Below are 26,927 nucleotides of genomic sequence, written 5' to 3'. Positions count from 1 at the left end.
TTTAGCTTAAACAGTCCGATTTCCCCATTATACAATGTTTTTAAAATAAAGCGGCTGAAATCAGTTGAAAGCTTAGTGGCGGTGACGTCAAGAGTCATGCAACCGTGGAGTAGTCATGTAGTCCTAACGTTAGCTTTTTACTTCTGGCGATCGCATTTAAGATTCAAATGCGGTATGAAAGGTGTTCATATGTGAAGATTATCTCGCTGAACAAAACCTGTAAGTAACATAAACTTGTGTTAGCCACACACAGATCTTATTTTCTGACATAATCCAAAACGCAATGCAAAAATCACATTCATGTTCTCTTCCAGGAACCAGCGCGATGCTAAACTTCTGGGTTTTGACATCAGCCCTGGCACACTCTATGAGTCCACCATGTTGTTCCTACAGTATCCCAGAACAGACAAATCAAGCACTGGCTCTAGATAGGGCCATTCATGTTTTTGTGTCACCTACTGTAGCTCTCCCTCACGCTTGGCACATGGAGGACGTGTCAGTTCTGCAACCTCACCACTAGATGCCACTGTATCCTACACACTAGACCTTTAAATAGACCTTCAGGAGAGATTATTTTTCTCAACTGCTGTTTCCAAGGTCAAGAATAAACTTCAAACTTTACCTAAACTATTTATTGACCATTAATAAACTCATTGGTCACAACCTATAAACCCATGATACAGTAAAGGGTGCTGTATTGGTATTTTTCAGGCTACAGTTTTAGCTCCACTGTTGCCCTTTGGAATGAAAAGACTTCAGTGTTCTACATTTATTTTCAATGATGACCTTGTTGGGAATCATTATGGTAGTGTTTGCAACACCCACATTTTATTTAGGCATTTGTCTCATGATATATGTGGATTTCTGCTGTGATTGCAAATGTTCTTTTGTTATGTTTATGGTTGTTTTTGGCGCGATACAATAATGCCAGATAATGATTTCTCTCTTGATTGTAATTTTATATGTACGGGGACATCTTCCAGTCACCACAGCGAAATGAATGTGAAGTAAACATTGGCCCCAAATGAAACTAAAGTATTGTGGTAGCACAGGAGAGCTGCTCCGCATTTGATGGTTCAGTGGGGTAAACTAGCTTATTGTATATGAATCTGATTTTTGTTTTTTTGCTCTTATTTTTGCATGTTTGTTATGATTATGAGGCTCAATCAACAGAGCAGTTTACAGCTCAATACAGCAGTTTAATAAAGAAGACATATTTGAATGTTTCTGTGTAGTTTTTGAACAGTCTTCATTTTATTTTCACCACATTTTATACAAAGAGGTCGTGTAAAACAGGCCAGTTAAAAAACGACTGAGCAAACTTTAACAGCTACTTTGTTGTGATACTGTATATCGATAAATTATAACTTGTTAACAACATATATGTGCATATACTTGGACGAGATGTACGAAATGATCAGCAGCCACAATATCCAGCTCTCTTAAAACAGACACAAAATCACAAACGGAACGACAGACGAAACAAGCTCAAGTTTTTGGTCAGGACATTCCCCTTGAGCTGAACACTGTAAACATACAGTAACAGTAAATATTTTATTATACACACTACGTCTTGTGACCTTTTATCCACAGAGTGAAACATGAGAGGAATGGCTTTCATACCGTCCTGTAGTTCACTGATACAAGCGCTGCCTCAGAGGTGTTGTTGTTGTGTCACTGAATAAACATGTTCAGTCTTTATTGAGCATCAAAGAGACGGTATTCAACGCTGAGTATGAACAATGACGTGATCATGGGATGTCTTCAAACACAGTGAGGCTAATGTGGAGATTAAAACTTCTGAGAGCACTGTGAGAAACCAACTGGGCTCCTGTAAAAATGTGTTAAGATGCTGAGAAATGGATTAAAATGTCACTGATGGCTGATTTGAAATGCATGACCGCGTGACTTCTGTCTCACATCATGTACAGGAGCTACACTTTGACCGAGGATTAACCATTAAAACAGGAACTATTGTGTGTGTACGCACTGGTCTTTGTAGTTTTCACATGAAGCAGCAGACCTCCTCATGGCCACAGAAGTTTTACCTTTTATCTCTGCTACACTCACTTCAGTCATTTACATGTAAGTCCACCTCCTCACTGCTGTCTTATTTATCGCCGAGGCCAAGGGATCCATATCCGTTCATCAGAGCCATTTTGAGATGACCGTTGGCAATCAGCTCTTCTTTGGGGATCTTGTTCTTGTTGGCGAACATCTGGCTGATCTCCATAAAGGTTTTGTTCCTGGTCTCAGGGATAATGAAGACAGTGTAGACGGCCACTCCCAAGCAGATCATACAGAAGATCAGGTAACAGTAAGGACCCATAGAAATCTGTGGTGGGAGGAAAGAGTACATATGATGAACAAATAAAATAGTTGTGACTTTCTTTAGTAACATTGTCTAAGGAAAGCAAAGGGAGACAAATTTGGAGCCATACTGTCATAGCTCAACGACAGTTTCTGCCTCAAAACAACTACTGCTTACTGCAAGGAGACACGAAATCTGGGTAGAAATATGATCTTTAGACAGAAACATGCCACAGAGATGATAATTCAAGCTGGTCGACATAAATTTGATCCAAAATACAACCAGAGAACACACATAGAAGGCTCCTGTAGATTCTATGAAAACTACTCTACATTATATTAAGGGAAACAAGAGACTTGGTATTGTTAAAGAGGCATTTTTTGTGTATGTGTGTGTGTGTGTGTGTGTGTGTGTGTGTGTGTGTGTGTGTGTGTGTAAATTGTAAACTTTGTTAGAAACTTGGAAACTAACTTTTTCTAAATTGAAAATAAAAACATTAACATATCATCTCCTTTATGAAGTGTTTGTGGTGAACATATTAGCAAACAGTTTATTGTTTGCACATCCAGCAGATGCAGAGCAACATTAACATTCATTTGGAGTCATGTGTCTGTCCACCTGATAAATTTAAGTCTAGTGTTCACTCTCCTTCCTGCTCTGTTATATCTGACCAGTGCCTGACGGGACTCAATGGATCACGTTGGGTTTGAACGAATATTAACAGATGATGTTCAGGTTCTGGTTGGGTTCGGCCTACAAATGATGGACCTACTATCTGTGTTGGGCTACTCCTTGTTCAGTGCTAGGGTTTGTTATTTACCTGACAACACATTAATACAACATATAGACTATGTCAGCCGGTAAATAGTCATGTAAGTTAATGTTAGCTAGCTAACAAGGGAGGTTACTTGAAGCTTGGTGTAATGTGGCCATTCCAGCTAACAGCATCAGCAGCAGCGGATGGAACTTTAGAGTCAATCAAACACAGGAGGACAGCACTAAAGCCATCAGTGGTGGATGGATTACCTTCCTCCATGACAATGGTTCAGTTAGCAGTGGTTACAATTTAAGTGTTTGTGAAGATGAAGACTTGACATTTGCACATAGTAAGACTCAAATTTTAGAATTAAGAGCTGCTGATGACATTGTCTAATGTGTTTGTGTGACGTGTGCATTTAAACAATCTAGCTAAATAAGTCTATATAAAAAAATGTCTTTTGACGTTCACTTACAAGATTCCATGAGTGTAATCATGGTATACAGGCAAGTTGTAACCATGGTAATAACCATAGCATGGCAACGGCAAAAACAGTACTTCTGTACATTATCTACAATACTTGTTGGGCTTGGGTCAGAGTCAGTTACTACTCTCTCTAGCTTGGGTCAGATTCAGACAGAAATTTGCAGCCCGAGCCACACGGTAGTCACCACCACCTCCTAAGGGAAATACCTGGCACTTAACTGCGAAACTAGTGATTAGACTTACAAAATTAAAACAGCACAAGACGAGCATGTCTGAGGCTTTGCTCACATTTTTCTTTTTTGCTCCTAGCTTAGCACAAAGACTGGATACAAGATGAAAATGTTATTATGGCTCCAAGTTAAAAATACAGCTATGGACAGGTCTGAAGCCTCTATTTATACATTTCCTATTAAATTAAAACCAAAAGATTAGGGCCCACATGGTGTCACAGACAGCCCGTGTGTTGTTAACATTTGTGGCCAGAATTCATGCAGAGTAACATCCCTTTCCACGGGGCACATCATCGTCCTCTTTACTTTGCGTCTGTTCAACTACACCAACACTGAGGACAATGAGAGACAGCAAGGTCGCTTTTAATAGCTAATTTTATTGGTATTTGGGGAGTCGCCTTTATTCAAACAAAACCAGACAGCCCATATCATAATTGGTATGTGTCTGACACTGCGAGCGGAGCCATGACAGAACCTGAATGCAATGTCACGATGATCTTGAGATTCTCAACGCCAACTAGATTTCAGATGCAAGATAAACATAAGATGCTCTTTCTACAATGAACCTGACTGTACTTGAGGCAGCAAACCCACGAGACCTGCTACACATCTTGGTTGTTTCAGGATGCAGATCTTAAAATCAAAAGCCAGCAGTAGAGTTTGTGTTTGCTCTGACCTCTAGGAAGGGGAAGACGAAGCCGATGGTGAAGTTGGACATCCAGTTGAGGCATCCGGCCACAGTGTAGGCAGCCGGTCTGTGTGACTGCTTAAACAGCTCTGCAGTGATCAGGAAAGGCACACCAGCTACACACAAGAGACAAAAATACACATTTTCATCGTTTTAAAGGACACATTTTGACAACACGGCTCACTCCACATACAGTTCATCTATTGGTCTAAACTAACTAGGCATCCTATCCAGCTGTCATAATACAAATCACATTTAACCACTCAGAGCAGCGGTATGAATCTATTGGGTGTTGTGAGATTAACACCAGCGTCTTCATTCATCAGTTAGTTTATCAATACTCACACTAAGGACTATTCTTTGGCAGTCATTCAAAAGAAACAGAACATAATATAACAAAAAATAAACATTCCTCAAGCCCCACTTGCTATTACATTACAATCTCTTCCTGCATGTACTTCATTATGTGTTCATTAATACTGATCACAGATTGACAAGACAGGAGGATGTTTGTCAGCCTGGCAGAAGTCCAACTCAGAACCACAAGAACCAGAAAAGCTTAGCCAGGACTTGTACAAGTTATTAGTTTGATACGCAGGATCTATGAGATGTTGTCCTGGCTTTAAACACATAATTCTTCATTGTTAGAGGTGAAAGCTATGAAGGAGAAATATGCATTAGTAAAAGCTCCAATGATGAGTTTTTCGAATGATGTCCTCATTATCTGTGCATGATAATTGCGTAGAGGAAGGTTTAATATCGTCAAACCAATAACGAGGCCATAATTTGTCAACATCTGCGGTATGTATGGGGGGCGTCACTGTGCATGCGAGCTTTTCGTCTGAAGGAAACCGTATTCATCACGGCTAGCTTATGAACAATGAGCCATTAAAAGTCTAATTGCAGCAACAGAAATCCTCGTCCGCGTGCAGAGGTATGGATTTTGCTGGCTTGACGAATGACATCATGTAAACCAGATTTGTTCTAATTCATCATCCTCGCAGGTCCACTCAACGTGGCTCCCAAAGTTGTAAACTATTGCCTCTTAATTCACTTCACTCAACTCATCCAGTGTACAAATGGCTGTGGGAATGGATGTAGTGTGGCAGTTATGATTTCCTAATTTACAAGACTAATGAAATACAATATCTCTTCACAGTCAGAGGAGGAGCAGGGAGGGAGCGCTGCTTGCTTCTCAAGATTTGGTGCCTGCTATTGTGCAGGCCTCCAGCAGGGAGCAGTGTTATCTTACACACAGGGCAGCCCAAATCTAGTATAGACTGGAGATGGGCTGTTTTTAAAAAGAGGTTTCAAGTGAGATGCACAGTGTTTACCTGGACCTATGCAGAAGCCAGCAATGATTCCAACAACGCAGCCCACACTGATGTAGCGCATGAAGGACAGCTCCGCCTGTGATTGGTCAAACACAAGTCATGAGGAAAGTCACGAGTTGTAAACATAAGTAAACAATTTGCACAGTGTTTCATGATTATTTATTTGACTATATTTAAGTAACATTACACAGTGGGTTTTCAGTTCACTGTTGTTTACTGAAGAGAACAAACTGTTCAATAGTACGAACATTGCTGTGATCATCCTGCTGTTCGCACAGGCCTTTAAGAGATCTCTCCCTCACGTGTCATGTGATTGCACTGTGAATGATTGAGGACAAAGAAGTTTATCTGAAGCTAATGTGAGGCCTCATTTTTTTGAGTGTAGTCTCCCGTAGCCAGACTTATCTCCACAGCGCTAGAGAAAGGTCTGGAAGCACACATGATCATTCTGCTGCTGGGGAAGAAATGCTCAGGCTTGTTTGTATTTCTTTAAACCAATCACAATCATCTTGGGTTAAGACTAGGATGCAGCAATGGTGCCCTTGCAAAATAGCGTTGGGGGGGTAACTTGTTTCGGTGGAACATTTGCTCTTGGGGAGGTGAGCTCTGTCATTAAAATCGCTAATACTCTGCATGAATTCAACATTTACTGATTAAAAAGACAAACATAATTTGATAATCAGTGCTCCTATGTGATGCTCAACCCCTTCAAAACACAGATGATCTGCTGGCTGTATGTGGCTTGTGCAGATCATTATCACGGCAGTATCAAAGAAGCTCATGTGAAGGGGAACAGACCACTACCAGGGCAAAAAAAAAAAATCATATCAACTTGGATTGGCCGTGTCAAAAATCAGAACAATTATCGGGCATGAGAGTCATGAGAGAAGGAGTCTGGGCTTTTCCAAGTTGCGTTCACAAGTTGATTTATTTGTTGTGGATATTATCCGGGGAAACAAAGCAGGCATGTTTTATTACCCAATCCAAATCTTCACCAAAACTTGCCATTCTCAGCTATAGGTTGTTAGCTCGGAGGCTGTTGTTGCTTACCGTAGCAAAAGGGATTTCGAACTGTAACATGCAGGCTTATAGCCATAGTCTACATCCAGTGAGTCGGACAAATCAAGTTAATTTCTTCCAAATGTAGCAGCCTTTTTAGTATAAAAGTCCCTCTTTCTGTTATTATGCTTCCACTGCAGCTCAACAGGGAAATAAAGGGAAGAAATTCAACTCTAAAAAGACTTTAATTTTGCAAGATACCCACTTGAGTTATTTACCTCAGACTGCTGAAGCCTCACATAAGCTTCAGATTAACTTTTTCAATATTCATATTGGCACCTATTCTTATATAATGTTATTATGCAAAAATATCCCCACCATAAATTAGACACAGTTTTTAGTTTATGTAAATGATTATGTAAATTCGGCAATGTCCTTAGCCCCATTTAAAACAACGCACTGTATGCCCTATGCCACCATCTGCAAGTTAATGTTGATATATTCTGAGCAGGGCAACAGAGGACACTTTCTGTACCTGGAAGAGGACAGACACTGTGATCCCAGCACAGCAGAGTCCCATGAAGAGGAAGCCGCCTATCATCAGAGGTCTCCTGCCCAGACGCTCGATTGTAAAACACTGCAAAACAGACACAGAGGTGAGAAATGTTGTGATTGGCCCGCAACATGAGATGACATGGAGCAAGAAACAGCTTACTTCTTATCCTCTGATGTTAAATTTCAGCATGATATCCCTGATAAATAAAAGTAAAATTAAAGTAAGGAAGATCTAAAAGCAGTCAATAATATGTGCTGTGTCACCAATTTTATTTTTTTCTATGGAAAAGTATATAGCATGGACCCGTGCCACATACTACAATATCAGAGACCTTTCTCACAGCAGACATTTTGACGTGTTATAGCATAAAGGCACAGGTGAAACCTGGTTTGTTAAATGATTCATCAAGTGTCCCTGAAAGTTATGGCAGTGAGCCAGCACACACAATATCAGAAACCTGGAAGTAGCTCAACTTAATTAAAAAAACAAAAAAACAAAAAAAAAACCAGCCACTTTTAATGTTATCAATTACATCTGTGATCTTCCTGCTGTGACAAACCAAAATGGTTGCTGTGAAAATGGTCTATAGCCTGAATGGCCCTTTATACAGTACACAACTCAATAGGACAACAAAACAAAAATGTAAAAACAATAAATTAAAAACAAGTAGCTAATCGTTCATGATTACATGACTGATTCAACTCTCGTATTTAAAGACAGCCTGAGTTTTTGGTCACACACTTTGAGATTTTGCAAAGACTGGGGATTTTGAAGAGTCACTATTTGCAAGACAGTTAGACAACTAGATTCCTTTTGAGATTATTTGAGATTATTATGCTCCTGGTCGAAAGTATTGTGCCAAACTTTTAGACTTCAAGATGTATAACATAGCCTATTAACATTCCTTTATTTGTCCGCAACAACACACAACTCTGGAAATAACTCTGTCCGCAGCATTCCTGTTAATTTGGCATCAATATAGTATATTGCATTTTGGATATTTTTGTCCTTGACTCACTACCAGCCTCTGTTGGTTAGCTGAACTGAAATAAATGCTGATTGGTGGATCAGATCATGCTGTATTAAACACCAACTCTTGTTCACTGCCCAACTCCACAAGTTTCTCCTCCTTTTCCACAGAGCAAGACTTGTTCATGTTCTTGTGCCTCCCTGGAGTCCCCTCCATTTTTACTGTCTACCCGGTTTGCTGCTTCCTATTTGGTGCCGGAGAGCCCAGCTATTGGTTGTTGACAGTGTTCACTTCAGTGTTTGCATGAGCCAAGACAAAAAAAGTTATAATAGTATTAAACATTTTTGGTGGTGCAGTGGTTAGCATTGTTGCCTCACAGCAAGAGGGTTCCTGTGGGGAGCCCTTCTGTGCAGAGCTTGCATGTTCTCCCCGTGTCAGCGTGGGTTTTCTCCAGGTACTGCAGCTTCCTCCCACAGTCCAAAGACATGCAGGTTAATTGGTGACTCTAAATTGTCTGTTGGTGTGAACGTGAGTGTGAATGGTTGTCTGTCTCTATGTGTCAGCCCTGTCAGGGTGTACCCTGCCTCTCACCCAATGTCAGCTGGGCTAGGCTCCAGCCCCCCTACGACCCCCAACAGGATAAGCGGTTACGGAAAATAAATGAATGAATGAACTGGAAATTTGTCTGCAACAGTGAAATAATTTGAAAAGTTGTTTGGTGTGAGGCCGGCATAAGTTTAAGTTCTATGGGTAAAGAGCTCAACATAATGATTCCCGAAACAGAAGACGACATCGGTCCGAAGGAGGAATGAGATAAACAAGCTAAAATTGTGAAATTCAGTAGAGCTGAAACTCCAATTATCTCCAACATGTATTAACTTCTTTCCAATTCAGCGATAAACTATTTAGTGTATAAAATGTGAACATTACAGTTTTCAACTTAAGTTGTTTCAAGTTACCAGACAAAAGTGACATTTTTAATGTTTTGTGTGTGTGTGTGTGTGTGTGCGTGTGTGTGTGTGTGTCATTTTGTGTCACCAACAGTCAAAAAGTACATTATAAAGATATTAATTTTGCAATTCAAAACACAGGAAAGCAGCTAATTTTCACATTGTAATGTTTTGTATTTTTACTTGATTAATGACTGAAACGTTGAGTTTATTATCTAAACTGTCATTTATATTCTGCTGTTAAAGTACACCATGAATACAATTAGGGCTGCAACTAATGCTTATTTTCATTATGAATTAATCAGTCAATATTTTTTATGATTAACTGTCAAGTCTATAAAAATGCTCATCACAAGTTCACAGAGTCAAAGGTGACGTTTGCAAATGACTTGTTTTGTTTAAATAATACACTTAAATTAAAAGATGTTCAATTTATAGTTATATAACATGTAGAAAAGGAACAAATCCCCAGATTGGATCTGCTTATCAATTTTGTCATGTAATAGTGATAATAATGGCATCTTAGTGTATTTAAAGTGTGATAATGTCGACTCACCCCCAGCATCCCAGAGATGACCTCAATGGCTCCAGTCCCCACGGTTGTGTACTGAATATAAGGTTCTGGGATTCCTGCGTTCTTAAATATGTCATTTGTGTAGAACCAGATCTGAAATTGAAAAGTGACATGAACTTTATTAATATGATGAATATGTCAGACTGCAGACAGACACACACCCACACACAGACAGATGCTTTGAGACTCAAAGTTTTTCCTCTTTTTTTTTTTTTTTTTCATGAGGAGCCAAAAAGTCGCTCTGCTTATTTGCTGCTTCCATGTGATTCATCATAGCAATCATTATCATCACGCCGACCATCACTCATGCATTTGAGATACAGCGTTTCATCAGTATGGACTTCTGACAAGTGCTCCCCTTGAAATTAATTTGTGTATTCTCATTAATCACACTTTGCTGATGCAACATCCATCATTGATGAGGTGTGGACAAGATCATGATTGGTGCAGTTAAACGCTGTCTTGTTGATTTAGTAACCATACGTATACTATTTCATCACCATCGCAGCTCTGGAGTAGGCATACACATGCCTATATCACAGCAGAAACATACACAAACACAAACTACTTGGAAAAAGAAAAAGAATTGTGAGCAGTTATATTGTTTTGCACACATTTTCTTGAGAAAATATATTCTAATGAGCTAAAATTCTTCCTCACTGAACTAAAATCTACCTTATAACAGAAATCCAGTTTTTATTTCAGATTAGATATTTTGTTTTTATACATATCAGCAGTTCATTTACAAAAGCACTAGACTCTGCTCAACTGATAAACCACCGGTGACTCTAAGGACCAGACTGTTATGTGACTATTTATATCCATGTATGCTAGAAATAATTATCTTCTTTCTCCCAGTGGTCTTCTTCATCCATCCATCCAGAGACATATTCAAGACAGGCAGAGTAAGCAGAGCAGCCCTGGCATAATCCCCGCTGAGCCCTCCTCCAGCTCTTCCAGGCCAAACCCAAGCTGTTCCTGGACCAGCTGACTGATGTAGTCCCTCTGGTGCATCTAAGTGTACAACAAGGTCTTTTCCCAATTACACAGCCAGAGGGAGGCACCTTAAGGGCACTCCGCACCTGTCTAAACCGTCTAATCTAAATCCTCTATACTCAAAGGTCTTCCTGGATCATTTAGCTCCCCATCGTGTTTGAGAGTGAGCTGTATAACGCTATGTTAAAATCACTTCTTTAGGTCACTACCTCAGTGATGATGAGAATGAAGACTGGCTTGTAAATCAAGAGTCTTGCTTTGTGGTTCCACTTTTTATGGCAAAGTCTACCCGCTACGATGTGGCAGTTATCATCATGATTATTTCTACCTTCATGTGTGATACCTGAACTCCACTTCCCAGTACCGTCCCATTTTCCGCCTGAAATTAATCAGACACCTTAAGCCAAAGAGAGGACCATGATCTTAATGACCCTGTCTCTAATCATTCTCTGGTTTGTATTACAGTCCATTAAACAACAAAAGGACAACATCATCTGCAAAAGTGCAGACATACCGCTATTATGTTGCTAAACTTGACTGTTGCCTTGATGAACTGAACAAGTGTCAAGAGTTTCACTTTATGCCAGGCAAACAAACCTTCATTGACTAGGAGAAAATCCAAACGGCAAAGCATGTAGAGCTCACTAAACAGTCATAGATGGCCTTGTATTTCTGCATGTATGTATATCAAATTTTTAAAGTTAAAAGCGTGCTACCCTCCACTTTTAAAATATTACTTTGTTGGCTCCTTTTCAGCTCAATAGCTCGATCCTCAACAAACAAAATAATTAAGGAAACATAGTAGTCCCAATTGTTGTGGTGGTAATGGGCGGGTGCTGAAACCAGTATATAGTAATTAGGTTAACACGGTCATGCATTGCATTATCTAGAAAAGATTTTTAGATCTGGTTTTTGAAAGCAGAGAAATGTAGCTTGTAATGTATTTATTTACCTATTCATTTACTGTTGTTTCTTTTTGTCCTTATTGATCGTGGTTTAATTTATAATTTATGAACTTTTCTATTTACTGCAGTTTGTCTTGCTCAGTTGTTCTTGCGTGTTTGACTAAAAAACAAAACAAAAAATATGTGTTTATGCTGTCAGGCTGTTTTCATGCACTGTTCTTATGTATACCTACAAAAAGGAATGCACCACAATTCATATATAACCCAAATAATCATGAGCCAGTATTTGTGGTTTACAGCTACAGTTGGTAACTTTTTAAAAAAATTATTCTTTACATATTTGCTGAAACTGTCACAATACTCACAAATCAGCCCTAAATGAGACAGATAATCTGTGGAAAAAAATTACATTCTTCCACGTCCTCTATTGCCTCGTAGCGCTTCTAATGGCTGTAACTGCATGTGAGAAATAAGCAATGCAAACAGAGTGTTGATTTATATTTGATATGTTTGACCGCAGTTTAAGAGCAGTGATTGGCATGATTGACAGCTCGGCTCTGATTGGTTGTTGCTGCTGCGCCACAGTCTGATCCTAGGGAATGCCATTAGAGGCATTAGGAGGGGAGGAGGAACATGATTATTTTCACAAACTGTCTCATGTACTTATTTTGAAATATAATGACAGTTTCATCAAATATGACACAAAATGAAGCTTTAACTCACATATTCAGGAAGGCTGCGATCATGTGACCAATGTGCTGACATGAGTATAGACGGAAGTAATGTAAAACGCAAAAGTCCACATAAGGTGGTAGGTTGGGGCAGTGGATGGGTCAAACAAACGCAGGACTTTCCTATTTTGAGGTATGTCTTGACTATGTTTCTCATCTTGAACCTAACCTAAATAACTACATGTTAGGTACGTAATTTCATGCTAAGTACATAATGGCATTTATGGGGCACCTATTTGTTAGATATCATAAAAATCTTTGTATGAGGATACATTGATGTTGTATATGCTTGGTTTAAGTGTCTGTTAATAAAAAAAGACCTTGAACAAAAAAAGAAACAAGAAAGAAATGGGAATGTGTGGTTGCTGCTTTATGATCTAAGCGCCCTGACAGTTATAGTAGTATCTTAAAGATTGATGGATAGGCCAATGGAGATGTAAGAGAATAGTGATTTCAAGATTCTGTCCTTGTTCGAGTGGTTCCAGATGTGCAGGACCAGTGTCACACATACTGTCGAACAATCAGAACAAAGACATAACTTTGTAACATCTCTTTATGTCAAAGATGTGGTTTGCACAAATACAATTATAGAGGCCCAAGATATTTGAAACAACAAGCCCACTTTTTTTAAAATGTTTGATTCAGCATTTTGTGTCACAGATTTATGGCACACAGCGTTTGAACACATGGAATCGTCTAGATGTTTCAAGCCCTCCAGTGTTCCTGGGACAGCGGGAGTCAGCAGGGTGCGCTCCTGCTGGGAAATGGTAGTAGCATGTGAGCCAGCATGCAAGGAGCTTCTATCCAGTGAGTATTCAGATGTGTTTGACTTGTGTGTGGATTGTTGGACCTTCTCATGTGGGGTAGCACTAACAGAAAGGACCAGGAGATAATGAGGCGTGGTCCTGTTGCCCCCTGCTTAGTCACTCAGTGGCTTCATGTGGGACTTTAATGTATGGACAGGAGGAGGTGCAGATGGGTGGAGCACAGCTGGGAACTATAGCAATATGAGATTTCACACTCATATAATAACTGTCTTTTCAAATCTAAAATGTAGGCACACACACACACACACAAAGACTGACATACAATGCTTTTCACACTTACTGCATCGATGCCAGACAGTTGCATGCCGATGTTGACCACTACAATGGTGATGACCTGCCAGCGCACACAGTGGTCCATGAGCAGGCCGCGGACAGAGATGGTCTGGATGGAGGACAGAGAGCGCTGCTCCTCCTGCATCTCATCAACCTCCGCCTGGATGTCTCCTTTAGGACGGTACCACTTCAGGGCTACAGGACAGAAGGAAAAGCTTTTACAAGCCTGCAGAAACACCAGTAGATATCAAAGTCTGAAAAAAGAGTGTCATGTGCAGGTCCAGTCATCCCAGTACAGTGACTTCATGGCACGATCTGTATGTATTGTTACTGCTTTTGAGTCAGACTGTAAAGGTTTTACACTAACAATAAAGATTGAATGAATGATGATCACGTTAAAGAAGAAACAAAAAACAAGAGCTGCAGGTAGTGAAGAGAAATTATGACAGTGTTGACTTCTTTTATAATCAAACATTTAAATCACATTTAGGAAAAAAAAAGGTCCAGTTTCTAACCTGCAATGGTGGCGTGAACATTTCCCTTCTCTATCAACAGGTACCGTGGACTCTCTGGAAACCATGGCAACAGCATCAGCTGGATGGTGGTAGGAAACACCACCAGGGACAGGAGCAGAGGCCAGTGCTCTTCCTGTGTGGAAAACAACCCATTTATTATTATTATTATTATTATAGTATTGTGCTACATATTCATGCCTATAAGTGATATGTGAATGTGCCATAGTTTATACAAGATTCAGGATCAGCTCTGTTGCATTTCACTTGATTTATATTTATATTAATTCAGCTGACAAATAACCAATTGATTGAACCGGATTAAGTGAGAGGGACATTAAAAAGCATCTGATGTGTATTCATTAATCAACACCAGGACTGTAGAGGATAGAGATGTCTATGCCTCAAACTCACTACCAGAAGGTTTTCATTTTATGTTATTCTATCTTATTTTATGTTATTTTATTTTATTTTGCCTTATTTTACCTGGTAAAATAAATCTGGAAACAAACCTTATGTTGCCACCCACATGACTGAGCAGACCTGTGTAGTGTTTGAACATCATGATGTTGGTACCTTTCCCAGCAGCTCATGGAGTCCCAGCACCTGCGCGATGAAGACCCCAAGACAAATGTGAATGCTGGGGACGAGGCCCAGGAAGCCTCGCAGGTTCTTAGGGGCGATCTCACCGAGGTACATGGGCACCACACTGAGACAGATCCCTGTGGAAAAGAAGAGAGAGATTACCATGGGTAGGTTTAATTTTCATGAAAATGCTCAAGATTGTGTGATTTCTTTTTCAGGGGTCTACGATATCTCTAGGAAAATTACATAATTTTTGTTGACATGATTCAATGTTCTAGATTTTTGTTCCAATTATATAATATTTCTTATTATTACACAGCTTTATTAAATAATTGATCTGATCTGATTGGTCAATTACAACATTTCAAAGTCTGTTATTTCTGAATAACGGACTGCTGCTATGAGTAACAGCTAACTATAGATACCGTTCTCATAGTAGCTGCTTAGCGGAAGCAATAAAATCAATTTTTTGTTTCATTTTATTGGTTTCTTTAGTGAGTAAGTGTATAATAGGCAAAGTTAATGTCAGGTGAGCAGGTCATAACTGTGAAATAAACCCAGACAGGGTGATTCAAGAGCCCTCTGCTTTGTATCAGGCTCAGTGTACATTATCCTTTACATAAGAAATATTAAATGCTTGTCTCAAATGTGATAAGGGCTGGTGGACTGTGAGGAAGTTTGATGTTATCAATCAACTGAACAAAACCAAAAAAACCAAAGCAAATTCTCCTCATGCGTCAGAATTTTGCTACTTTTGTTTCCACAGGCATTTGTTTATAGTTTGGGTGGCGTATATTTAGCTGTTATACAGTGAATACAAAATGGGGGAATGAATCAATGCGACGCTTTGTAATTCATTACAGTCATTCAGAAACTAGGCAGGCCCCCAGCCAACATTTGTATGTAGGGCCATTGTAGGTGGTAAATGAGCTGAAAAATGAGCCTTATATTGGATTGTTCATGGATTACATATTGGCCCCATGCCTATTGCCCACATATGTGGTTTTACCCAAGTGAGCCCCAGATAAGATGCCCATTTTCCCATATAGGGCCCATTTTTCAACCAACCCATTTACTACCCACATGGGCCCCACGTACAAATGGTGGATGGGCATACAGTACCTGAGTGTACTCCTGTGATGAAGCGTCCAAGAATGACCATCGCGGGCATCCTGCACCCTCTGCTGAAGCCCATCAGAGCTCCTCCTATAAACACCAGCACAGTGGATCTCACCAGCGTCCCTTTCCTGTTTGAGAATGTTGAATAAACAGGGATCACAGAAGCACAGGTTGATGGCATTTTGCAAACACAAACAAGCACTGAGCATACACCCAAAAATCATCCACACAGACATTTACCTTCCATATTTGGTTACGAGTCTGCCCACCAGCAGAGCCCCGGTCATCCCACCAATAGCAAATATGGACACGGTGAGGGAGTACAAGACAGTGAGGAGCTCCTCATCTGGATACCAGTCGTAACTTTCTACCAGCGTCTCATTGTAGAAGTCTTTGATGTACTGGTGGAGGAAAGAAAAAAGTTAATTTAATATTGACAGCCAGGAAAAATGATAAATTAATTAATTAAAATTAAAATAAACCATGTGGACACACAAGATGTCCCCCCATTTTCCCTAATTTCTTATTCTATTTTTCCAATATATTACATTTTGCCTTCACAACAGACCAAAATAAACTTGCAAGATGTATTTTGTATACCTCATCACTGCAATACAATTGGAGCATAAAAAAGGTGGCCATGAAATTTGACATCATCACAACAGTAACTATTTCCCACAGTGCCGTGTATCCAAATGTCAACATTAGTCTTGCCATTTTCACAGCGTTGGGCGTACACTGCACTGGGGGATGGGATGAAGAGATGTTTGAATCAGCAGGAGAGGCAGCCATATTAAGTAGACAGGAAGCTCATCGAGCCCCCACAGTCAAAGTCAAATCAAATTTGACGATTAGGGATCATAAACTGCATGCTTGATAAAATGACAGTGGTTATTCTCGTTGTGTGACACAAAATTTACAGCAAAGGCCAACAACATCCCTCACATTTCATTCAGGTTTATCTGACAGTGAAGACTCCACTGAGATCAGGCTGTCCTGGAGAACCCATTACATTAAACCCAATTCATCTCAAGAGACACAATTCAGTCACTGTCTGCGAAATGAGACATCAGAAAAATGGAAGACGGAAAAATAAGAGTTCATTTTAATTTGTGTGAGTAGCTTTAGTGTTAACAGCACATTAAAAGATGATTTATTTTGTTTTTGTAAAATAGTGAGGATGCAGAGTGATCATTTGAAGGAATGGGTGGTCCTGCGGGAGTTCAGCGATGAAATGAAGGGAGAGACATTTTAATTGGTCAATTTGTCATGGAACTCTGGACAGTGTGTGTCCAATTTGTCCAAGAATGTCTCCAACACATGTGGAGAACTATATAAAGTGGCAGTCTGTGTACAGTTCTGACATATAGCCTAGCAACTGCCACAGTTTGTTGTTCAACCATTTCGACTACTGGGGACAGTAACTGCAAAGACCTTACACTGATACTCTTTGGTAAATGTGGATAGCTGCTGACAGCTACCATGGGGGAAAAAAAGACTATCCTCTTTGTGTTTTGGTTGCACAGTGGTTGAAGCACTCCCTCTGTGGTGTAAACTGAACCCCCATTTTACTGGGACACTGTACCCAGTGGTAGAGGCTACATTATTTTACAGCCATTACACTGTGCAATCAGCATTTACTTCATAATGACAAGTTAAAGCAATGAACTTGTCTACTTCCACTTTAAACTACAGCTACAGTTTAAGCTACGGAACTTTAATGAAAATAACTTTGTGTCTATTTGCTAAAACTGTCACTACATTCAGAAGGAAGCATGAGACAGTCTAGACTCACAAGTCAGTCTTTAGACGCTTTGCTTAACTAAAGACTGATGTCTTTCTCCCTGATTTTGGGTTTAGATGGGCGGATACAATTTCAGAGTTTAAAAAAACTCCCTATGTTGCAGAACCAATAGTAAATCTGCAGGGCGGTCCTTCGGTGGCTCGCTAAACTCCTGTGCTTGTAAACATAGTCCGACTAGAAACACGTGTAGCGGTACAAAATGGCTCAGCCGCGCTCGCAGAAAACGCAGTCAAAGTTAGTGGATGTTTGTTGCGTTTGCGGCGACACATTCTCGCCAACTAAAATAAACAAACATCTTTTACAAGGCCATGACTCATCCGTCCGGCAGGACGATAGAGGGATTCGCCTTGTTGTTTACAAATACTTCCGGGTAGAAAACCAGCAGAGCTTTTATCTATAACGTTATATATATATATATCAATCACATTTTTCACATCACTGTATCACCGTTTAGACTAATCCGATGTTTGTAAAGTCTGTAAACACAATGATTGAACAAACATTACTATTTCTTAGCCGTAAGCAGTGTCTGTAATAGGTAATAACTCATTAAACGGTCCGTGAAAAAAATATCTTTTCCAGTGGATATCTTAGTTACAACATGATTGAGCTAGCAAAGCAGTTTTGTGTTGCTATGTGTGGTATTTATTCAGTTTNCACACTTTAGAAAGGAGTGTCCCCAGACTATCAGAAGGCGGAGATCTCTGATTGTCTGGTGGCGAGACTAGAGACAGTCTGGCAGCATGGTAGGGAAGTGGTTAGTGGTTAGCATTGTCACTTCACAGCAAGAGGGTACCCTGAATCCTGGGTGGTCGGGCATGAGCCCTGGGGCAGGGGAGCACTTCTGTGCAGAGTTTGCATGTACATGTACTCCAGCTTCCTTCCACAGTCCAAAGACATGCAGGTTAGGTTCATTGGTGACTCTAAATTGCCCGTATGTGTGAATGTGACCATGAATGGCTATGTGTCAGCCCTGCGATAGTCTGGTGACCTGTCCAGGGTGAGACCGTCTGTGGAAAAAAAATCATATCCCTCCTTCTCTTCCTGCTGCCTCCAATGGCATTTGCTAGAATCTTACTGTACATGAACGAAAACAACCAATCAGAGCCGAGGAGTCTCTGATGTAGCTGTCAATCATGTCAACCACTGCATGTGAACTGCGCGGATTAAATATGAATCAAGATTCTGTTAATGCATTAACTGTTTCTTGCCTCAAATATTTTCAGAAACATATTGTAGTGTACTGTCTAGCTGTGAATTGAGAAAGTTTATGACCCTACTGCCATGTTGGAAACTGTTGACTAAAGCACCAAGCACCGCCCACTGGCAGAACCAACGTTCTATTTTACAGCTAAACAGTACACTAAAATATGTTTCTGAAAACATTTGAGGTGAAAAAGCAATGCAGTAACAGAATCTTGATTCATATTTGATCAGCGCTGTCTAGTTTGACAGTTGTACTGCAACTCATGAGCAGTGATTGACATGACTGACAGCTGTGTTTGAGACTCCTCGGCTCTGATTGTTTGTTTTCGCTCATAAGCATTAAGGCCATTAAAAGTGTTACAAGGCAATAGAGCAGGCAGAGGAATATGATTTTCTTTCAAGCATTATGTGTCTCATTTATTGCTGTGTGAATATAGTGAGTTTCAGCAAATTCAGCAAAAAGTTACCAACTACAGTTTTACTGTTCACAGTTATCACCTTGCAACAGCCTGGTGCTGATTGAGCAAGAATTGATTAAGGTAACCCTCAGATCTCGGGTGTGTAATCGACATACCTGCTGTTTAAAAGGAAAGGCCTTCATAGAACATGCAGGCAGTTGTGGATGACAGACAGATGCTGGTAATAGTCGCACACAGATCTTTACTCAACCTTCAAAGTGAAAACTATTAGCATGACATGCATGAAAGAGGCTCGTGTGATTTCAGAGAGATGTGATTGTGATTGACTATGCTGGATATCAGTATCAGTATTAATATTAACCTCATTAGGTGGATCAGGTATCAGCCAGACATGACTAATCCTAAAATAAAAAGTCTCTTAACCACTGTTGTTATAACTTTCAGTAAAATCCACCTTGATTCAGTCGTATTGGGCCCTTGCTGCAAGAGGGCTGATTATTGCCAGTAGTTCTTATGCTGTAACTTGAACTGTATTCTCACAGCAGGAGCCCCATTGTTTCCTGTTTTGCTATGTTCATTTATTGCAGTGACTTAGTGTCGCTATATAGATGGTTACTAATTTCCACTTATAGTCTAGAAATAATGAGCATCATTCTAATCTCATGTTTCCTTACACACACAAAAAAAACAGGTCCATGCAGTGAGGTACAGATTTTAAACTACATCTGTATCAGCCTGTACCTGAGTTTAGTTATCAGAATCGGTATAGGGGCTCATGGCAAGTTAGCAAAATACCTAAAAGGCACAGGAGAGAGAAAAAACTCACTGGAAACCTCAGAAAAGTTGCATTTCTCAAGTGCAACCCTGTGCAATGTTCCTGCGTGAAAACAGAGCCCTGATGAGAGTCCTCACTGACACATAGCAAGAACACAGTCAACAAGGACGGAAATTCAAATTTGATCATCTGACTTCTACTGAATGTTACCCCAAAGCTCTTTTGCTTCATGACAAGCATTGAGTCAAACAGACTGTGTCAAAGTTAGTTGGAACAATAGCTGGAGTGATGACCCAGTGTCACATGACGTCAACGACCAGTTTGCAATTTGTCAGAAGAAGAAAAGCACAGAGAATACAAGCCAAAAAGGCTAATAAGAAAGATATTACGACATGACTCTGATTCTTCCCTTTAACTTTAAAGGCCAACGCATCTTAGGACATTTTTTAAACAGAATGATTTCAAAGATTTAAAAACACATTGTAGTATCGCTACTAAATCACTTCTCTTTTACTGCGGCAAATCTGCCTAAAATAAACAAGTAAAGATATACTATGCAGGATTTAAAAAACAAAACAAAAAAAATATACTCAGATAGAAGTAATCCCTCTCAATCATCAATTATGACCCACTCTGTGGAGGTGTGTTTATCAGCAGAGACTCTGCCTTCTGCCTGCATTTTCTTCTTATTCTCTGCGTTTGGGACAAGACTTTATAAAACGGTAGGGACCAGGTGCCAATCGGTTAATAGCAGGCATCTGAGAGACAGCACTGTGAAAACGCAAGCGAGACAAAATGCCAAACAAAAGTGAATCTGGGGTTGGCTGTTACTTCCATTTTCACTGGCGAGCATGTTTACAGTAACTGACAATCCTGCATGGTATACCTTTAGGGAGGCCAGAGACAAGTGTTGATGGCTCACCCTTTTTCCCCTTTGGGGCCAATGGCCTTTTGGGTAACCTGTGAATGTGTTATGTGAGCTTCGTGTTCATGGAAGGAAGTAGCTCTCTCTCAGGTGTGTCATGGTGAATGCGGCAAAGAGTGATGATAGCCGGCAGAATTAAGTGTCTAGATAAGCTCAGGGCTTCTGTGTGACCTCATGAGAAGGCCACGTTTATTGTTTTGTGGTGAGGACCTCAATAAAGCCATTGTTGGTGAACGGCACCCGAATGCCTCGCTATCCGTCCTTCAGCGGAGTGGTCCGGACCACTAGCTACTAGTTACCAGCTAATAACGAGCCAAGCTGAATTACTGCTAATAAGCCAGCATGTTCCCAACTACAATTTGGAGCCGGTAAGCTGTCATTGAGGGAGGTAATACAAGGTTACTTCTCTGATAAAAGCCAGGTCATTAGCTCTTCAAGTACCCTTAAAAAACCTCTTCTTTTTCTCTCAACTCACCACCCACTGAACTTTCTGTCACACCTAAAGTTTAATTTGGAACAAACAGACATAACTAACATCAGATGACACACAGCAGTCATCACTGAACACTACAAAGGACACCGAAGTCACATGGACCATGGTTAAAGGTTTGACTTCACCACATTAGTAGCTATTTGGAATCAGTGTGACAATGACCAATTGTCTTCAACTGAACAAGGAAATACTGAATTGCTCCGTAATATCTACACGTTTCAAAGGAGAGGTGGAACCGAGCAGCTCATTTTTTAGCCTTACCCATCCACAGCTATTATGAACCACTCAAGTTTCTCATAGTGTTGTTTTCAGCAATAAAGGCTCTACAAACCTACTGTACACCACCTGGTCAGCCACAAACAGCAGTCAGAAACAACTAGCAACTAGCTGATGAACAAAGTGAAGCACTTAGCTGCTAAAGAGACAGATATTTCCCTCAGGAGTTGGTGGAGACCAAAAACAAAGCTAAAAGAGGAATGTATATTGGACTTTCATTTAATAGTTGACCAGAGACATGAAAGAAAAAAAAATGGTGTTGCTCTACAACTGCGAGATGTGCTAACAAGTTCTCAACTGAAAAGATGATGATATGTCAATGTTGCATTTAAAGCTTGTTTCCATTGCCCCCAAGAGGCCAGAAAAACCCAGAATTTATTGCAGGTTTACAGAAAAAGTTTGACATTTTGGAACATCTTTTATTTACTTTCTTGCTGAGTGTCGGATGAAAAGATTGATAGTCTTATCTGTACAATAAATATGGAGCTGGAGCTAAAAAGCGATTAGCTTAGCTTAGCAGACAGCTATTTTGTCCTGCTTCCATGCTGAGTACTAATTTTGCATCTAACTACTGACAAGAAAATAATTGAGCAAACTTCCCCAAATGTCCACCATTCCTTTAAACCCAAATTTGAAAATTCTTAAGTGACCCACAGTGGCAGTATAAAAAAGAAGACACAGTGGCAAACAGCAATGCAAGCTAATGTCTGACCCACATACAACCTGGGGATAGCGAGATGAAAGGGCTAAAACACAGTGGGTACCCCCATCCAACGTTTCCATTGCTTTAGCAAACAAAACTGCAGATATGTTTGAAAGATAATCCAATAACATAAAAATTCTACACATATCGTAATAACTTTAAATGACAGATATCAAACTTGTCAGTGTCATTTGTTGATATCTATCGATTGATTAGTAGAAGAATACATCAAAATGGACAAAAAGTTGAAAAAGGTGAACAAAAATTCAGGAAAAGAGTAATTTTGAAAGTGAACAGTCATGTGCCGTGTGGGTCCAAAGCAGCACGTGCAGCTCTTTCCATGCAACTCCCTTCTAAACAGTACCCTACACTGGCATGAGACGTGGTATTGAGGCTAATATGCTTTAAGTCGTTGGTCCGTGGCCAAGCAGGAATGGTTCACAGCTCAGTCAATGCACCACGGCAAATCAAACATTGCAGGAAGAGAGCAGAGCACATGACGTATAAAAACGACGGAACATTGATGACATGGTGAGGGTCACAGCAGCCTCTGGATTTGATACACACACCCACATGACTTCACATGACAATAACATATAATCTGATCTTTACCATGTCTATTAATAACAACTAAATACAGAGTGAGTCTCTTTCAATCATTTAGGAATAGGAAGTTCTTGGGAAAAGTGTGAAAACTATTTTAATACTCGGGCGGATGACAGACAGTGATAAGAATGATCACTGTGAAGATGCTGATGATGTGGTGGTGACACAAACCTCTGCAGGAGAGTTGACGACTGCCAAATTGTAGCCATAGAGCATGGAGCTGCCAAACGAGGCCAGCAAAGCCACTGCTAGCAGAGGCTTTGTGAGATGCTGCAGAGAAGATGAGGAGAGAAAACAAGTCAGATACAAACAAAAGCTACACAGTAAAATGTCCACAGGCCTGTAAGCAACAATTAATGTGAGATCACAGAAATTACTTAGCTTTTTTTAGTTTAACTGTTAAAGGCCTACATCCTGGGTCTTCAACAGGTGGACTGCAACACCAAATCTTTGTTTGATATATTGATTTACGTTTTAATTTTAGGTTTTTTTTTTGTTTTTTTTCCAAAATCTTAAATATGTCTGAAAATACACAACAAAAGGAATCCAACATCTTAGCGAAGGTAAATTAAAGAGATGAATTGGCCTGTTAAAAAAACAACAAAAACATTTAATTCACAGTACACAACATTGATGAGCAGCTAACCATTACCCATGAATCCTAGTGCCATCATGTGTGCAAGCTGGTGCTAAATTACCTTGTGGTTTTTATCCATAACGGCGAGGTGAACTAGTTAGCTGACCGTTACAAGCTATTGAAACATATTGGCCTATTAGCTGTATTATTATTCGTAATGTACGGACATTATAGTGAGCCACGACGGATTAATTGATTGTAACTTTTCAAGCAAAAGTCTCTGACACATTGCCAACCACTGGCAAAAGTACAGAGGGTGAGGCTAACACGCCGTGCCATGCTTTAACTGCTGCTAACTTTGCAGCTACAGGCAAATACAAATGAGAGATGACATGAAAATATTCAGAAAATGATTTTGAGTGCAACTCAGTTTTATACAATATATGTAGTAGAGGGTCCCTACCCCGTCTGTCTTTCAGCTCAGAGGTGCTTGACCTGAAAAATGTTGATGACCACTGGCCTTTATTGAAAGATCTGAGCTATATGTTCTTCATACATATGGGTTATTTGTATTTTTCCATGGCATCTTGGTTAAAAATGATCTGAAAACAATAAAAAGGCCTTCACTTTTTAAAATGATTGAAACTCTGATGGCAAAGAACATTATATGGACTAATTAAAAGCCTTTCTACAGATGCATGTAGCCTGTAAAGAGATTAGCTCATGTGTATGAGTAATTAACAGCATTATTATGAGGGTATATGTTGCATATGAGTCTGTGATCTTTGGACTTTGCAGCAAAGCTTAACAGGCAGTGAGCAAGCTGCACGTGATTGAATCATAAGAGTTGAAACAAACCAGCACCTCGATTCAGGCCAGCTCCAACTCGCCTGCTCTCTTTAACACATGTAGCTGAGCTGAACAAACAGTTAGCAGAAAACACAGATATAATGAAGCACCATCAGCTCCACTTCTCACCAGCTGAACTCAACAAAGGTTGTAGAGGGCAAAGAGGGCATCTGGTGTTACAGATGAATGTTAACACATTGGCTGGGTACTTCTGTTGACCATATCAAAGTCACATGAGCCGCTCTTTGTCTTTAAGAGGGGACAGGGGCAGTCTACTGTATTTTCATTAGGACCGGCCTACAGCTACCCTCTTGGCTGCCATCCGAAATTCCAGCACACAGAGCTTAGCTGACCTCCACTGTAAGGTCAGTCGGATTATAATGTGTTTTTGAGCGTCCATACCTTTGGATGGAGTAGGCTATGGAGAAAACTGCACCGCACAATAACCCCACCCATCAACAACTCTGTGATGTTTTCAGCATTTTAAATAAAGTCAGGGTTTACAAAATCCACTCTTTGAAGGATTTAGGGCATTCAAAATGTGAAAGTGTAGGATGTTGGTGTGTTTGTACGAGGAGCAGCACACAGAGGAGGCTCTGACTCTGCTCTGACTGAACAATACCGGCATAGATGCCTTAAAGAAACCTAATTTAGCCGGTTAATAGCCTGATGGACAAAGTCAGACGACTACACGTGAAAATAGCTCGCGGCAGACAATGCTGCCCAGTCTGCATTCAATTTAGGTTGATTATCTGTCGGATGTGCAGCTCTTCACATGTTGCATCAGTTTGGTCAGTGCTCTGGAACTACCAAGACTTTCATATAGTCTTTTTAAGCCCAAACTTTTGTTTTAAAAGGCTGTTTTGGATTAAATCAAAAATCCCAGGCAAGTATATGTATACATATAGGCACAGACAGTACAGGTCAATGTAAAAGGTACATGTATTGATCTGTATTGTTATCTGTGCCTGTTTACAGAAGCAAGGCCTTTGGGGGGGACACATATAATGCGAGGGGGATTCCTCAGCCAAAAAAAAAAAAGGATTGAACACTGAATTTCCTGCATTTTCTCCACTAGTTTGTGCCCTTTCTGCACCAATCTACAGTGTATATGTCTTTAATTTTGTCAAAATAAAAGTCCTCTGCTTCTATGCACATTAAATGCACATACTGAAGGGGACGTGGCCCCTGTGTCCCCCCTGAAATCTACGCCTATGAACAGAAGTCTGTTGAAGACAATAAAGTCATTGGGTGCTTTCAATTCAAGGTCACAGCAGGGTGCTCTCACAAGATAATCCAAACAGTATGTGACTAAAGAAGAAGATGATGGGATTTTGATCTACATGTCAATCATCTCTATAATCAAAGTCTCAGATGAGCACTCACCGTGCTGGGTTTCCCATGGTTATCCAGAAGTAGTTCCTCCGCCATTTAAGTCATGAATAATTACTCCCCCTGTGTTTGTGTGTGCCACTGCTCGTTTGAGATGAGAAACAGCTCATCCGGACAACTTTTCAAACTCTTCACTCCCCATTTGTAGTTTTCAGACGTGCTCGTGAGGCAGAGAGGAGGCGTGTCGTGTTGATGGGCGGAATTAACAAGCTTGTCAAACTCCCGGTCTCCAATCATCGGAGCGCATCGCGGAGCAGGACCATCCCAGCCCTGGGTCGTTTTCCCCGGTCCATCAGAGATCACATGAGCCGAGTGGTTTCATTCTGCGTCCCAGAGTGTCCACAGTGGTTATTAAATAGCCTATGACTAACTGTGTCCAGGGGCGTTGTCAGGATTAGTAAACATGAGGGGCCGGGCTCAGACCCAGGGGCACCTTCAGGGGCACCTCCACCCAGGAGGGAAGGTGGAGAATCTCAGTGCTTAAAACACTGCTTTTTATTGTTGTTGCACCATAACATTTATTTTAATTTTTTATTTACATATTTTTTTATTTAGTTTATTTCATCATTTAAAGCGCTTTTTATTTGTGTAACTATATAATTTTGTTTCCAAATTGTCTTATCTTTTAATGTTTTTGCCTTCTATTTTTACCTTGAGCATATTTCCATTTTAACTTGTATTTTTTTAATTCATTTTTAATTCTTTGCTTTGTTTCTTTTTTTTTTATTCCTGTTTTAACCATGTCAAGAACTCTGTAACTTTGTTTTGAAAATTGAAAAATGACATTTATTATTATTATTATTATTAATTCATTCATTCATTCATTCATTTCCGTAACAGCTTATCCTGGGGGTTGCGGGGTGGCTGGAGGTGCCTTTCCCAGCTGACATTGGGTCATGGGGCTAACACAATTATTATTTTATTGTTTTTTGTTTTTTTATTATTTTATTTTATTTAAGGGTTGAAATTAACAGCGATGAAGATCAAAAACATTATTCTTTGTTTTAATTCCTGTTTTAACCATGTCAAGATCTCTGTGACTTTGTTTTGGAATTTGAAAAATTACATTTATTATTATTATTATTATTATTATTATTAT

At 40.0% G+C, this 26,927-nt stretch overlaps 1 protein-coding gene across 1 annotated transcript; it reads right to left on the bottom strand.

The window, feature by feature from the left end:
- Positions 1-1,239: 1,239 nt before the first annotated feature.
- slc2a15b (solute carrier family 2 member 15b) lies at positions 1,240-25,997 on the bottom strand. The gene is made up of 12 exons (XM_050044511.1): positions 25,823-25,997; positions 23,182-23,280; positions 16,044-16,204; positions 15,807-15,931; positions 14,676-14,821; positions 14,103-14,235; positions 13,595-13,782; positions 9,838-9,948; positions 7,341-7,442; positions 5,807-5,882; positions 4,461-4,588; positions 1,240-2,335 (listed from the first exon to the last, which is right to left on the bottom strand). The coding sequence occupies exons 1-12, from the start codon at positions 25,865-25,867 to the stop codon at positions 2,111-2,113; spliced, it is 1,539 nt and encodes a 512-aa protein (XP_049900468.1). The 5' UTR covers positions 25,868-25,997; the 3' UTR covers positions 1,240-2,110.
- Between the last annotated feature and the right edge of the window lie 930 nt (positions 25,998-26,927).

Source organism: Epinephelus moara, chromosome 5, assembly GCF_006386435.1.
Source record: "Epinephelus moara isolate mb chromosome 5, YSFRI_EMoa_1.0, whole genome shotgun sequence".
Lineage (NCBI taxonomy): Eukaryota > Metazoa > Chordata > Actinopteri > Perciformes > Serranidae > Epinephelus > Epinephelus moara.
Note: the sequence above shows the minus strand (reverse complement) of the source record. Positions and strands in the feature narration are given on the sequence as shown.